Genomic DNA, 13,720 nt, shown 5'->3' on the forward strand with positions numbered 1-13,720 from the left:
CTTAGGTTTTTGCATTCTTCATCAAACCATTTGTCATTGTTGTTAATTTTCTTAGGTTTTCTGCTTGAATTTATTTATTTTTGATAGGGAAGCTGACAGGTTCTCTACTGCCAAGTTTACACCTTCACTATTGCAGTGACACGTTTTGTCCAGGAAGTTGTCTAAAAGGGATTGAATTTGTTGTTGCCTAAGTTTTTTTGGTAGGTTTCCACACTACTTTCCTTTCATCTTTAACATTTCTTAATATTATTCAGTTCCTTTGGCTTTGATGCCTCGAGATTGAGTATTGCTCTGTTCAAGTAGAGTGTGATTTTGCTGTGATCTGATAGGGGTGTCAGTGGGCTGACTGTGAACGCTCTGAGAGACTCTTTTTTATTTTTATCTCTCGGTCAGAGCTGACGTTCTGGTTCTATGTGAAGGAGTATCTGAACCGCCATGAGCTGCAGCGGTTCTACTCCCTGAGACAGATCTCCTCTGAGTTGGGCCGCGGCCGAGCCTGGCTACGCTGTGCCCTCAATGAACACTCACTAGAGCGCTACCTACACACGCTGCTTGCAGACCGCATGCGCCCCGGGTAAGTTGTGTGTGTGTATTTATCTTAGGTCAGTGTGTGTGTGGAGTCTGGTCCTTTCCTGGCAGTATATCTTTTTTTATTTGTTTTTTCTAGCACCTTCTATGAAGACTGGGCGTTTATTCTGGATGAGGAGCGAGCCAGCATGCTGCCCACCATGGCTGCCGGTGAGTGCCTGACTCTAATTCTTGTGGTGAAACTTATTCATATCTCTGCCATTCAGAGAGCTGCTTTACAGTAAGCGATGAGTCACAGTTCAGTCAGTCATTCCCTGTGTGATGTGAACGAAAATAGAAACGCAACGTGTGAAGTTTTGGTTTCATGAGCTGAAATAAAAGATAGATATATGCCATATGCACAAAAAGCTTATTTCTCCCCAAAAATGTGTTTACATCCCTTTTAATTAGCATTTCGCCTTTGCCTAGATAATCCTTTCACCTGACAGTTGTGGCATATCAAGAAACTGATTAAACAGCATGATCATTACATAGGTGCATCTTGTGCTGGGGACAATAAAAGGCCGCTTTAAAATGTCAGCCCAGGACCTCCACATGCGTCTTCTTCACCTGCGGGATTGTCTGAGACAAGCCACCAAGGCAGCTGATGTCAATGTTGTGAACAGAGTGCCCCATGGAGGTCTCCCGAGTGGCGCAGCGTCACTACAGCCTAGGGTTCAATCCCAGGTTGTGTCATTACCGGCCGTGACCGGGAGACCCATAGGGCGGCGCACAATTGGCCCAGCTTCGTCCGGGTTAGGGGAGAGTTTGGCGGCCGGCGGGGGGCTTTACTTGGCTCATCGCACTCTTGCGACTCCTTGTGGCGGGCCGGGTGCCTGCAGGCTGACTTCGGTTGTCAGTTGAACAGTGTTTCCTCCGACACATTGGTGCAGCTGGCTTCCGGGTTAAGCAGGCGTTTGTTAAGAAGCGCAGCTTGGCGGGTCATGTTTCGGAGGACACATGACTCGACCTTCGTCTCTCCCGAGCCCGTTGGGGAGTTGCAGCGATGAGAAAAGATCGGCAGAATAAGGTGAGTAAAAATTACAAGAAAAAGAGTGCCCCTATGTATTGGGCAGGCATAAGCTTCAGAGAACGAACATAATTGCATTTTATCTATGGGAATTTGAATGCACAGAGATACCGTGATGAGATCTTGAGGCCCATTGTCGTGCCATTCATCCGCCGCCATCACCTCATGTTTCAGCATGATAATGCACGGTCCATGTTGCAAGGATCTGTACACAATTCCTGGAAGATGGCCTGTATACTCACCAGACATGTCACCCATTGAGCAGGTTTGGGATGCTCTGGTTCAGCGTGTTCCAGTTCCCACCAATATCCAGCAATTTCGCACAGCCATTGAACTCTATGTGAAGGAGATGTGTCGTGCTGCATGAGGCAAATGGAGGTCACACCAGATACTGACTGTTTTTTAAAATCTATGCCCCTACCTTTTGTTAAGGCAGTGGTTCCCAAACTTTAAACATTCAACCTCCAGCTACGTACTAGCATCAGGGTCTGCACACTCTCAAATGTTGTTTTTTGCCATCATTGTAAGCCTGCCTCACACACATCATACGATACATTTATTAAACATAAGATTGAGTGAGTTTTTGTCACAACCCGGCTTGTGGGAAGTGACTAAGAACTCTTATAGGACCAGGGCACAAATAATAATAATCAATAATTTTGCCCTTTTATTTAACCATCTTACATATAAAACCTTAATTGTTTATCGAAAATTGTGAATAACTCACCACAAGTTAATGAGAAGGGTGTGCTTGAAAGGATGCACATAACTCTGCAATGTTGTATTGGAGAGAGTGTCTTAAATCATTTTCCACACAGTCTGTGCCTGTATTTAGTTTTCATGCTAGTGAGGGCCGAGAATCCACTCTCACATGGGTACATGGTTGCAAAAGGCATCACTGTCTTAACAGCACAATTTGCCAAGGCAGGATACTCTGAGCGCAGCCCAATCCATAAATCTGGCAGTGGCTTCTGATTAAATTACATTTTCACAGAACCGCTTGTTGCAATTTCGATGAGGCTCTCTTGTTCAGATATTGGTAAGTGGACTGGAGGCAGGTCTTGATAGGGTTAACGAATCCAGTTGTTTGTGTCATCTGTTTCGGGAAAGTACCTGCGTAATTGCGCACCCAACTCACTTAGGTGCTTTGCTATATCACATTTGACATTGTCCCTAAGCTTGAGTTCATTTGCACACAAAAAATCATACAATGATGGAAAGACCTGTGTGTTGTCCTTGTTAATGCAGACAGAGAAGAGCTCCAACATCTTAATCATAGCTTCAATTTTGTCCCACACATTGAATATAGTTGTGGAGAGTCTCTGTAATCCTAGATTCAGATCATTCAGGAGAGAAAAAACATCACCCAGATAGGCCAGTCGTGTGAGAAACTCATCATCATGCAAGCCGTCAGACAAGTGAAAATTATGGTCAGTAAAGAAAACATTAAGCTCGTCTCTCAATTAAAAAAAACTTGTCAATACTTTGCCCCTTGATAACCAGCGCACTTCTGTATGTTGTAAAAGCGTTACATGGTCACTGCACGAGAGGTGAGGGGCCTTGCTTTAACAAATGTAACCATTTTCACTGTAGTGTCCAAAACGTCTTTCAAGCTGTCAGGCATTCCCTTGGCAGCAAGAACCTCTGCAGTGTACCCAAGTGGCGTCGGGAGCAACTGCTTGCACGCGCGTTACCACTCCACTGTCTCCCTGTCATGGCTTTTGCGCCATCAGTACAGATACCAACATCAGCAGCAGCTACGTTTGGCTACATACGGATCATTAGTGGAATTCCCGCGAGAGAGTAACGGTTAATGTGATTGGATGTTAATTATTTGACTAGGCTACCTGTATTTGACATTGTTGTTATTTCGCTGAACACTAAATGGTTTAATTATATTTTTGGCAGTGAAACGAGGCCACTCAGGTGAGAAAATAACCTTACCCAAATGTATAGCCCTGTTTGAAAATGTGAAGAAAAAAATAATATTTTGTATTTTTTTTGTGTATTTAAAGAATAAAAAAATTAACATGTGAATCATATTTTTATTTGGCGTACCCTCGATGGAATTGCAGGTGTAAGTGTACCCAAGTTTGGGAGTACCTGTGTTAAGGTATCTGTGACCAACAGCTGCATATCTCTTTTCCCAGTCATGTGAAATCCATAGATTAGGGCATCATTTATTTCAGTTGACTGATTTCCTAATATGAACTGTTCAGTGTAAGTTGGGAGGAACCAATTCACCTTATCCACTACCGCTAGTGCTCTAACTAGGCTGTGCTGTGTGAATGACTTCTAACTAGACCCTCTTTCTCACACAGGACTAAACTCCATCCTGTTTGCCATCAACATCGACAATAAGGACCTAAATGGTGTGATCCGAGCAGGCGGACCCTCCTCCGTGAGCCTCCTCCTGAAGGAGTCCACCCAGGGCATAGGGAGCTTATGGAAGGAGTCTACCCAGGGGGTGAGCACTCTGCTCAGGGAGATCAGCACCGCCACCACTGTGGTGCCAGGCTTCACCCCCACCCACCGCCCTGACGGCTCCACAGACCCACTGCCTGTCCTGCCCCGCAGCGCCTCCGCAGGTAGAGAGGAGAAATTACAATCAACTTAGACACATAAGGGGAACAGTGGATATAACCAATTATTTATATTCAGTTCTATTCATATTCTTACTAAGATTATAATAATAAGCCCAAAAACATGGATATGAAACTGACAACTTTTTCTCTCTCCTCTCCAGACTCTGGCCTGAGGAAGGAGCGACGGAGGAAAAAGAAAATCACCAACATCATCTCTTTCGATGACGACCTGGATGGGGGATACGAGGATGAGGAGGTGGGGGGGAGTACTGCCACTCTTAGGAAGAGCACCACTGCTCCTCAGGTCAGTCTGGAGGAGGGCACTGACCCACTGGAGGCCTCCTTCTCCCTCTCGCCTCCCCAGAACGGGATGCCCGAGCCTGGGATAGTCGGCTGGGCCAGGTCTCCTCCTTTCTCCAGGGCTCTGCCAGACTCCAAGATTATTGCTAATGATGAGGAAGAGGAGGTGTACAAGAGCAGACCACAGCTACAGAGCCGCCTCCATGACAGGGCGTGAGTAACCATGGAGACTTTCACTTTCTTAACCATACAATAAGCATGGTGGGAAACTCTTAAACAATGATTGATATAAACAGGTGTACTTGCTGTGGTATGTGTGTGTGTGTGTACAGAGTGGTGGTGGGGAGCCTATCCAGTGTGTCCACGTGTAGCCCTCTGCAGGCCATGACTGATCATGACAGTTCAAACATCCTCATTCCTGTGGCCTCCAGCCACTCCTACTCTCAGCCAGGTGAGCCAGACTCCTCTCCTCTGTTTCTCAACCCAGTCCTCTGGGCTCACCAGTCATTTCTTACACATTCACAGAAGTTTGGTTATAGCGTGTTGGTTCATAGTGTTCATTTTTGGAGATTGTTTCTATAGAAACGTCAGACTGGTGTTAAAAGAGAATAGTGTGCGACGTTACTTAGAGGTAATTATACAGTACCAGTCAAAAGTTTGGACACACCTACTCATTCAAGGGTTTTTCTTTATTTTGACTATTTTCTACATTGCAGAATAATAGTGAAGACATCAAAGCTATGAAATAAACTTATGGAATCATGTAGTAACCACCCTTTGCCTTGATGACAGCTTTGCACACTCTTGGCATTTTTTTGGTCACTACATGATTCCATATGTGTTATTTTACAGTTTTGATGTCTTCACTATTATTCTACAATGTAGAAAATAGTCAAAATAAAGAAAAACCTTTGACTGGTTCTGTACATTTACTAAGCTTCTGTTGAATATGGGAAGCATATTCTTTTTTAAATTTATTTTATTTTATCCCCTTTTCTCCCCAATTTTCGTGGTATCCAATCACTAGTAATTAATATCTTGTCTCATCGCTACAACTCCCGTACGGGCTCGGGAGAGACGAAGGTCGAAAGCCATGCGTCCTCCGAAGCACAACCCAACCAAGCCACACTGCTTCTTAACACAGCGCGCCTCCAACCCGGAAGCCAGCCGCACCAATGTGTCGGAGGAAACACCGTGCACCCGCCCCCCCTCGGTTAGCGCGCACTGTGCCCGGCCCGCCACAGGAGTCGCTGGAGCGCGATGAGACAAGGATATCCCTACCGGCCAAACCCTCCCTAACCCGGACGACGCTATGCCAATTTTTCGTCGCCCCACAGACCTCCCAGTCGCGGCCGGCTGCGACAGAGCCTGGGCGCGAACCCAGAGACTCTGGTGGCGCAGCTACGACGCTACTGCGATGCAGTGCTCTAGACCACTGCGCCACCCGGGAGGCCCCGGGAAGCATATTCTTAAAGCAGACAGATTTGACCCAAAACATTCCTCAGCATTGTTTGCACTTTCGTTTTGTTTCAGTCAGTTCAGTGGAGGATACGGTTGCATTTCCTGTACAGACAGATTCCACAGGCGACCACGAGACAACCAGAACCCAGCTGCAGTTCAAGTATGTTGTCAGTCAATTTTACATGCACATGATCTTAACAAGGGAGGGAAGAAAACCGACCTCACTTCAATATTTCATAGTTTTGATTTTAACAAAGCAAATTTGAGGACAAGGCTACCTAAATCCTATCAGCATATTGACTCGTGCGGGCAATACACTCGATCAACGTTACTCTAAAGTTCCGCAATGCATGCAAGGCCCTCCCCCACCCTTCCTTCGGCAAATCCGACCACGACTCCATTTTGCTCCTACCGTCCTATAGGCAGGAACTCAAACAGGATGTACCTGTGACTAGAACTATTCAACGCTTGTCTGACCAATCGGAATCCACACTTCAAGATTGTTTTGATCACACGGACTGGGAAATGTTCCAGGCAGCCTCAGAATAACATCGATTTATACGCTGATTCTGTGAGTGAGTTTATAAGGAAGTGCATCGAAGACTATTAAAACTTACCCTAACCAGAAACCGTGGATAGATGGCGGTATTCGCGCAAAACTGAAAGCGCAACCCACTGCATTCAACAATGGAAAGATGACTATGAATATGGCCGAATATAAACAATGTTGTTATTCCCTCCAAGGCAATCAAACAAGCGAAATGTCGGTATAGGGATGAAGTGGAGTCGCAATTCAACGGCTCAGACACGAGACGTATGTGGCAGGGTCTACAGGCAATTACGGACAACAAAATGAAAAACCAGCCACGTCACGGACACCGATGTCACGGACACAGACGTCACGCTTCCAGACAAACTAAACACCTTTGTCCGCTTTGAGGATAATACAGTGCCACCGACGTGGCCAGCTACCAAGGACTGCGGGCCCTCCCTCTCCTCCTCCATTGCCGAAGTAAGACATTTAAATGTGTTAACCCTCGCAAGGCTGCCAGCCCAGACGCATCCCTAGCCGCGTCCTCAGAGCATGCCCAGACCAGCTGGCTGGTGTGTTCACGGACATATTCAATCTCTCCCTATCCCAGTCTGCTGTCCCTACATGCTTCAAGAAGGCAAAGGTACCCAAGAAGGCAAAGGTAACTGAACTAAATGACTATCGCCCTGTACACTCACTTCTGTCATGATGAAGTGCTTTGAGAGACTAGTCAAGGATCATATCACCTTACCTGCCACCCTAGACCCACTTCAATTTGCATACCGCCCCAATAGGTCCACAGACGATGTAATTGCCATCACACTGCCCTATCCCATATGGACAAGAGTAATACCTATGTAAGAATGCTGTTCATCAACTACAGCTCAGCATTCAACACCATAGTACCCTCCAAGCTCATCATTAAGCTTGACGCCCAGGGTCTCAACCCCACCCTGTGCAATTGGGCCCTGGACTTTCTGACAGGCCACTCCAGGTGGTGAAGGTGGGAAACAACATCTCCTCTTCGTTGATCCTCAACACTGGTGCCCCACAACGGTGCGTGCTCAGCCCCCTTTGTACTCCCTGTTCACCCATGACTGCGTGGCCATGCACGCCTCCAACTCAATCATCAAGTTTGTAGACGACAACAGTAGTGGGCTTGATTACCAACAATGACGAGACAGCTTACAGGGAGTAGGTGAGGGCCCTCGGAGTGTACTGTCAGGAAAACAACCTCTCAACGTCAACAAAACAAAGGAGATGATCGTGGAATTCAGGAAACAGAAGAGGGAGCACCCCCCCATCCACATTGACGGGCCAGCAGTGGAGAAGGTGGAAAGTTTAAAAAATATATATTCCTCACCGTACACATCACTGACAAACTGAAATGGTCCACCCACACAGACAGTGTGGTGAAGAAGGTGCAACAGCGCCTCTTCAACCTCCGGAGGCTAAAGAAATTTTGCTTATCACCTAAAACCCTCACAAACTTATACAGATGCACAATTGAGAGCATCCTGTAGGGCTGTATCACCGCCTGGTATGGCAACTGCACCACCCACAACCGCAAGGCTCTCCAGAGGGTGGTGCGGTTTGCACTACGCATCACCGGGGTAAACTACCTGCCCTCCAGGACACCTACAGCACCCGATGTCACAGGAAGGCCAAAAAGATCATCAAGGACAACAACCAGCTGAGCCACTGCCTGTTCACTCCGCTATCATCCAGAAGGCGAGGTCAGTACAGGTGCATCAAAGCTGGTGCCGAGAGACTGAAACACAGCTTCTATCTCAAGGCCATCAGACTGTTAAACAGCCGTCACTGACACAGAGAGGCTGTTGCCACTTTAATAATATTTACATATCTTGCATTACTCATCTCATGTGTATATACTGTATTTTATACCATCTATTGCATCTTGCCTAAGCTTCTCGGTCATCACTCATCCATATATTTATATGTACATATTCTTATTCCATCCCTTTATTTAGATTTGTGTGTATTAGGTAGTTGTTGTGGAATTGTTAGATTACTTGTTAGATATTACTGCACTGTCGGAAATAGAAGCACAAGCATTTCGCTACACTCGCATTAACATCTGCTAACCATGTCTATGTGACCAATAACATTTGATTTCAATAGTCTTGAGAGTTATTGGATGGAGATATGTACGTAACATTCTCTCTGTGGTGTTGCAGCTTGGAGGCCAGCCCGCCGGTCCAGAATGCACCTCTCTCCAGTGTCCTGCCCAGTGCCACCCCCGGTCTACCAGAGTCCATGACAGTGGGTGAGTGTGTGTGGTATACTAAACATGTGTTTTAAGAAGGGAATTCAGTATGATGAGAATTTCTTTATTCAACCAGGAGATGGCACTGTTAATTCAGTATCGGTGTGCCCTGTGTGTACTCTAACGGTAGTCTCCAGTTTATAGGACAGAAACAGAACGGTACCCTCAGAAAAGCATGTCTTCTTCGATAGATCTCATTTCTCAATACAACACACACCAGTTATCCACATTTCTTCTGCTCTATTGTCTTTCAAAACTTCCTGAAATATAAAATGCCCTGAACCAGTCAACCGTTTACACGATGTCTGTGTTTTCGCCTCTAGGACGTGATTTGTGTAATTCTCTAAAGCTTAGCAGAGGATAGCCCCGCTGATGCTCATATTGATGTTATGTGTTTCCTGTGTGTGGGTCTCACCAAGCCTGTAATGTTAGTCAGGGTGTCAGGGCTGGGGATCCAAGTGTGACGGTCTGCCTTTAAGCACTGTGGAAGACCCACAGTCACATCTAAAGTTGTAACTCACGTCTATAGTCAAACACTCAAAAGATTAGCAGCTCTCAAAAGAGGAGTACTGTGTGTGTATAGATAGAGAACATTGTGTGCAGTATAAAGAACGTAAGCCAAGGTCCACCATTATGTTAGTGTCTGCCACACACACACTATACAGCTCGTTAATGGATCGCCGGTGCTGTTTTCCTGTGGTGAATGCATGCTTGTCATAAATGTTACACATATTTCTGGAGCAGTGATGTGGAGTTGGGAGCTCCAGAAATAATGGTTCTGTCCTCTCCTCCTCTAGTGCCCATCTTCATCCTCCTCTTCTTCACCTCAACCAGCCACTTAGCCGAGGCTTTGGGTTGAAGACCTACCTTTTGAAATGCGTCCGGGGCCAAAACACGCTCCACTTCTAAGCTTCGTGGCTGTTGATAGCCAACAGCTGATCTGTATCATTTATTTGCTTTTAATTGAGTAAATACTTTGGTATTCATAAGGCCTTGGCACTTGTCACTTTTTCCATAGACCTACTTCTCTCAGTGCAGTGCTATGTATTAGCCTATATCCGTCATGTGAGTAAAGAGCTGTGCTGTGACTGTATGGTGATGAAGTGTGTATGTATCTGGGCCGAGGTGCTATTTTAGTAGCCTGGCTGGTCCCATGCGCTATGTCAAGGCTATTCAACTATATTCTTACGGGGGCCAGATTTGAAAAAGGTATTTTACAGGGGGGCAAGACATTTTCTTCATGGGATTACTAAAACCGGTATTAGAAAACAATGCAAAGACACAATTATGATGTTTATAAAGCACTTTTATTCAAATCAAATGTTGCTAAAAGTTCATTTTAAGTGCTTAAAGATTAGCCTAATTCAATGCGTAATTTATTTTAAATAATCGAACACATTTGTACACAGTTGACCAGCATCACATTCATTTCTACTTTCCTGTCCGTTTTACAGACATAAAAGCTGAAGTTGTTTTTATTTACACATGGGAAACCTTTCATGCATGGCGTATCTCAGCTGACCAGCATCACATTCTGTTCTATTTTCCATTTCTTTATTATTTAACGATTTTCTTTCTTTTAATTTTTTTTTTTTACACAGAAACCTTTTATGCATGGCATCTCAGTTGACTAGCTTTTGTGGAGGTCTCTCTCCCCCTGTATCAGTAGAGAACGGGTCCCTATAATAAATTGCACCACCTCTGTAGGGACTTAAACTCATCAAATCTCGTTGCAAAGTTAGCTTTCAGTTTATCTGGAAACTCCAACATTACGGAATTGATCTGTGCTGATGATGACTGAATCAAATTGCGCAGTGTAGGGAAAGGGAGCGTTTTGTTTGGGCTCAAATCAGAGGGGGAAATAACACACTTCAATTTCAGTCATGTCAATAACTGTTTTATCCCTCCCTTGTAGTCCCAAAGTGAGTTAGAGTTTTTGTATTTTTACAGGGACAGTGCACATTTTAATCAACCTTTCAGTAAAAGTGACTGTTTCAGGCAGCCCGCTAATATTCAACCGCAGTCCCTGGGCCGGTTATTAAAAACAATACAAATATTGATAAACAATAAGCAGTGAGCACATGCAGAGCAACATAGGACAAGCAACACGTAGCACGCCGACAGACTGAGCAACATAGGACAAGCAACACGTAGCACGCCGACAGACAGCGCAACATAGGACAAGCAACACGTAGTACGCCGACAGACAGCGCAACATAGGACAAGCAACACGTAGCACACCGACAGACAGCGCAACATAGGACAAGCAACACGTAGCACGCCGACAGACAGCGCAACATAGGACAAGCAACACGTAGCACACCGACAGACAGCGCAACATAGGACAAGCAATACGTAGCACGCCGACAGACAGTGCAACATAGGACAAGCAACACGTAGCACGCCGACAGACAGCGCAACATAGGACAAGCAACACGTAGCACGCCGACAGACAGAGCAACATAGGACAAGCAACACGTAGCACGCCGACAGACAGAGCAACATAGGACAAGCAACACGTAGCACGCCGACAGACAGCGCAACATAGGACAAGCAATACGTAGCACGCCGACAGACAGCGCAACATAGGACAAGCAACACGTAGCATGCAGACAGACAGCGCAACATAGGACAAGCAATACGTAGCACGCCGACAGACAGCGCAACATAGGACAAGCAACACGTAGCATGCAGACAGACAGCGCAACATAGGACAAGCAACACGTAGCACGCCGACAGACAGAGCAACATAGGACAAGCAACACGTAGCACGCCGACAGACAGCGCAACATAGGACAAGCAACACGTAGCACGCCGACAGACAGCGCAACATAGGACAAGCAACACGTAGCATGCAGACAGACAGCGCAACATAGGACAAGCAACACGTAGCATGCAGACAGACAGAGCGTGCTACGTGTTGCACAAAGCACACTCTGGTGTATCAGGCAGTGTAGGGATCTCATCTGCGGTGAAAAAGCTGATAGTCGGGCAGACAGACCCTGTACCCCTGTTAGCAGCTCTGATTGGCTGTAACTTGTATGTTTGGTGACGATTGACAACAATTAATCGGTGGGTCTACAGGAAAACAGATTCTCCAATTGAAGAATATTGAAAGAGGGCTCCTTTTTCGTACTAAACATCAGGTTTTTGCAGAGTTTTTGTAAATTTTGTCAAATTTATGTTCAGAATTGATCAAAGGGCCATTCTAAATTGAATAAAAGAGCCCTATCTGGCCCGCGGGCCACCAGTTGAGTAGCCCTGCTCCATGTTCTGGACCTAACTTGTGTCGTCATGACAACGACAGAAGAGTTGGCTACAGGCAGCAGCACATGCAGTATGAAACCAGTTGAGTATTTCATGTATCGCTCAGCTCAGTGGCACAGTAGTGGTAGTGATGAGACTTCAATATGAGCAGAGTAAAAGAAATGTGAACAATAACCACTTTTCCAGATTTAGTTTTTGGCATCTGTGTTTGTCTGTGTTTAACGGTCTCTCATCTGCAGTGGAGCTCCGCCAGGCCATAGTAGCCATGATGAACAGGAAGGATGAGCTGGATGAACACAACATGTGAGTTCCTCTCTCCTAATGTTGATGGTATGAGTTGATCTTTGACATGTTGTGAAAAATCTAGTGGAATTTAGAGCTATGTATGCAAGTTTTCTGTGACTGTGTTTTTTGTGATTGTATGGTAACAGTATTGTGTTGTGTCTTCCGGGACTCGAGGTCCCTGCGCAGCCTGCTGGATGGGGAGATGGAGCACTCTGCAGGGCTGAGGCAGGAGACAGACACCCTGAGGAGACGCCTGGATGAGCTGGAGGAGAGACACACAGCCAAGGTGCAGGCTCTGGGCAGGTGGGTTCACGGGTGGTGGTTGTTCCCAACGGCAGGTTCCCATGGCTCAGTTGGTTTCCTATCCCTGTGCCACAATAAATCAGCAGATGTCACAAAGTGCTTCTACAGAAACCCAGCCTAATACCCCAAATAGCAAGCAATGCAGATGTTGAAGCACGGTGGCTAGGAAAAACTCCCTAGAAAGGCAGGAACCTAGGAAGAAACCTAGAGAGGAACCATGCTCTGAGGGGTGGCCAGTCCTTTTCTGGCTGTGATTATAAGAGTTCATGGCCATTAAGTCCAGATCGTTCATAGATGACCAGCAGGGTCATATAATAATCACAGTGGTTGTAGAGGGTGCAACAGGTCAGCACCTCAGGAGTTAATGTCAGTTGGCTTTTCATAGCTGAGCATTCAGAGGTTGAGAGAGGGAGAGGGTCGAAAACAGCACGTCCGGGACAAGGTAGCATGTCCAATGAACAGGTCAGGGCTCCATAGCGCAGGCAGAACAGTGGACCATTGGTGGTTAGAAAAGGAAAAACATGGATCTCAATGGAAACAGTCTTCAGAAGTTCAATATGAGCGAGTGTGTTTTTTGGGTGGCGTCTTAAGTGAATGAGTTGAGTATGCTGCGAAGTGCGCTTTTAACATTTGAGCCACTTAGTCACACTTTTTTAGAGTGTTCTATCTTAGCCAGTCCAGTCCTTCCACCTTGCTACACTTTTAAGCCAAACAGGAAACTCCAGCCAGCCACTCACACTCAAGTGCTATCCTCCACCCAAATCTGGCCTGATCTAATCAATAGTCTCTAAAAATACTGGAATTGGTAAGTAAGCCCTTCCTGTGTGTGTCTAACAAAGCCCAGTGGATGTGAGCTGGACTAAGATCCTCTCATAGATTTACCCACATTGATTCATCACAGTGAGAGGAGTGGGTACTGGGCTGGTTAAGACGTGGGCCGCACACTGACTGAGGCAATGCTTCTGACACGTATGTAACGCTGACTGACTGAGGCAATGCTTCTGACACATGTATGTAACGCTGACTGACTGAGGCAATGCTTCTGACACGTATGTATGTAACACTGACTGACTGAGGCAATGCTTCTGACACGTATGTAACGC

The 13,720-nt window shown here is 46.0% G+C and overlaps 1 protein-coding gene across 3 annotated transcripts in view; it reads left to right on the top strand.

Moving 5' to 3' along the window:
- Positions 1-13,720, top strand: part of LOC139571296 (sorting nexin-29-like) — a 184,245-nt gene that overhangs the window by 18,562 nt on the left and 151,963 nt on the right. For all 3 annotated transcript variants that reach the window (XM_071394048.1, XM_071394049.1, XM_071394050.1), the window contains 9 exons: positions 394-574; positions 668-738; positions 3,919-4,185; positions 4,344-4,695; positions 4,815-4,933; positions 6,016-6,103; positions 8,674-8,762; positions 12,269-12,332; positions 12,489-12,617. In XM_071394048.1, the coding sequence (XP_071250149.1) occupies positions 394-574; positions 668-738; positions 3,919-4,185; positions 4,344-4,695; positions 4,815-4,933; positions 6,016-6,103; positions 8,674-8,762; positions 12,269-12,332; positions 12,489-12,617 (1,360 nt within the window). The remainder of the gene's footprint in view (positions 1-393; positions 575-667; positions 739-3,918; positions 4,186-4,343; positions 4,696-4,814; positions 4,934-6,015; positions 6,104-8,673; positions 8,763-12,268; positions 12,333-12,488; positions 12,618-13,720) is intronic.

Source organism: Salvelinus alpinus, chromosome 3 (assembly GCF_045679555.1).
Source record: "Salvelinus alpinus chromosome 3, SLU_Salpinus.1, whole genome shotgun sequence".
Lineage (NCBI taxonomy): Eukaryota > Metazoa > Chordata > Actinopteri > Salmoniformes > Salmonidae > Salvelinus > Salvelinus alpinus.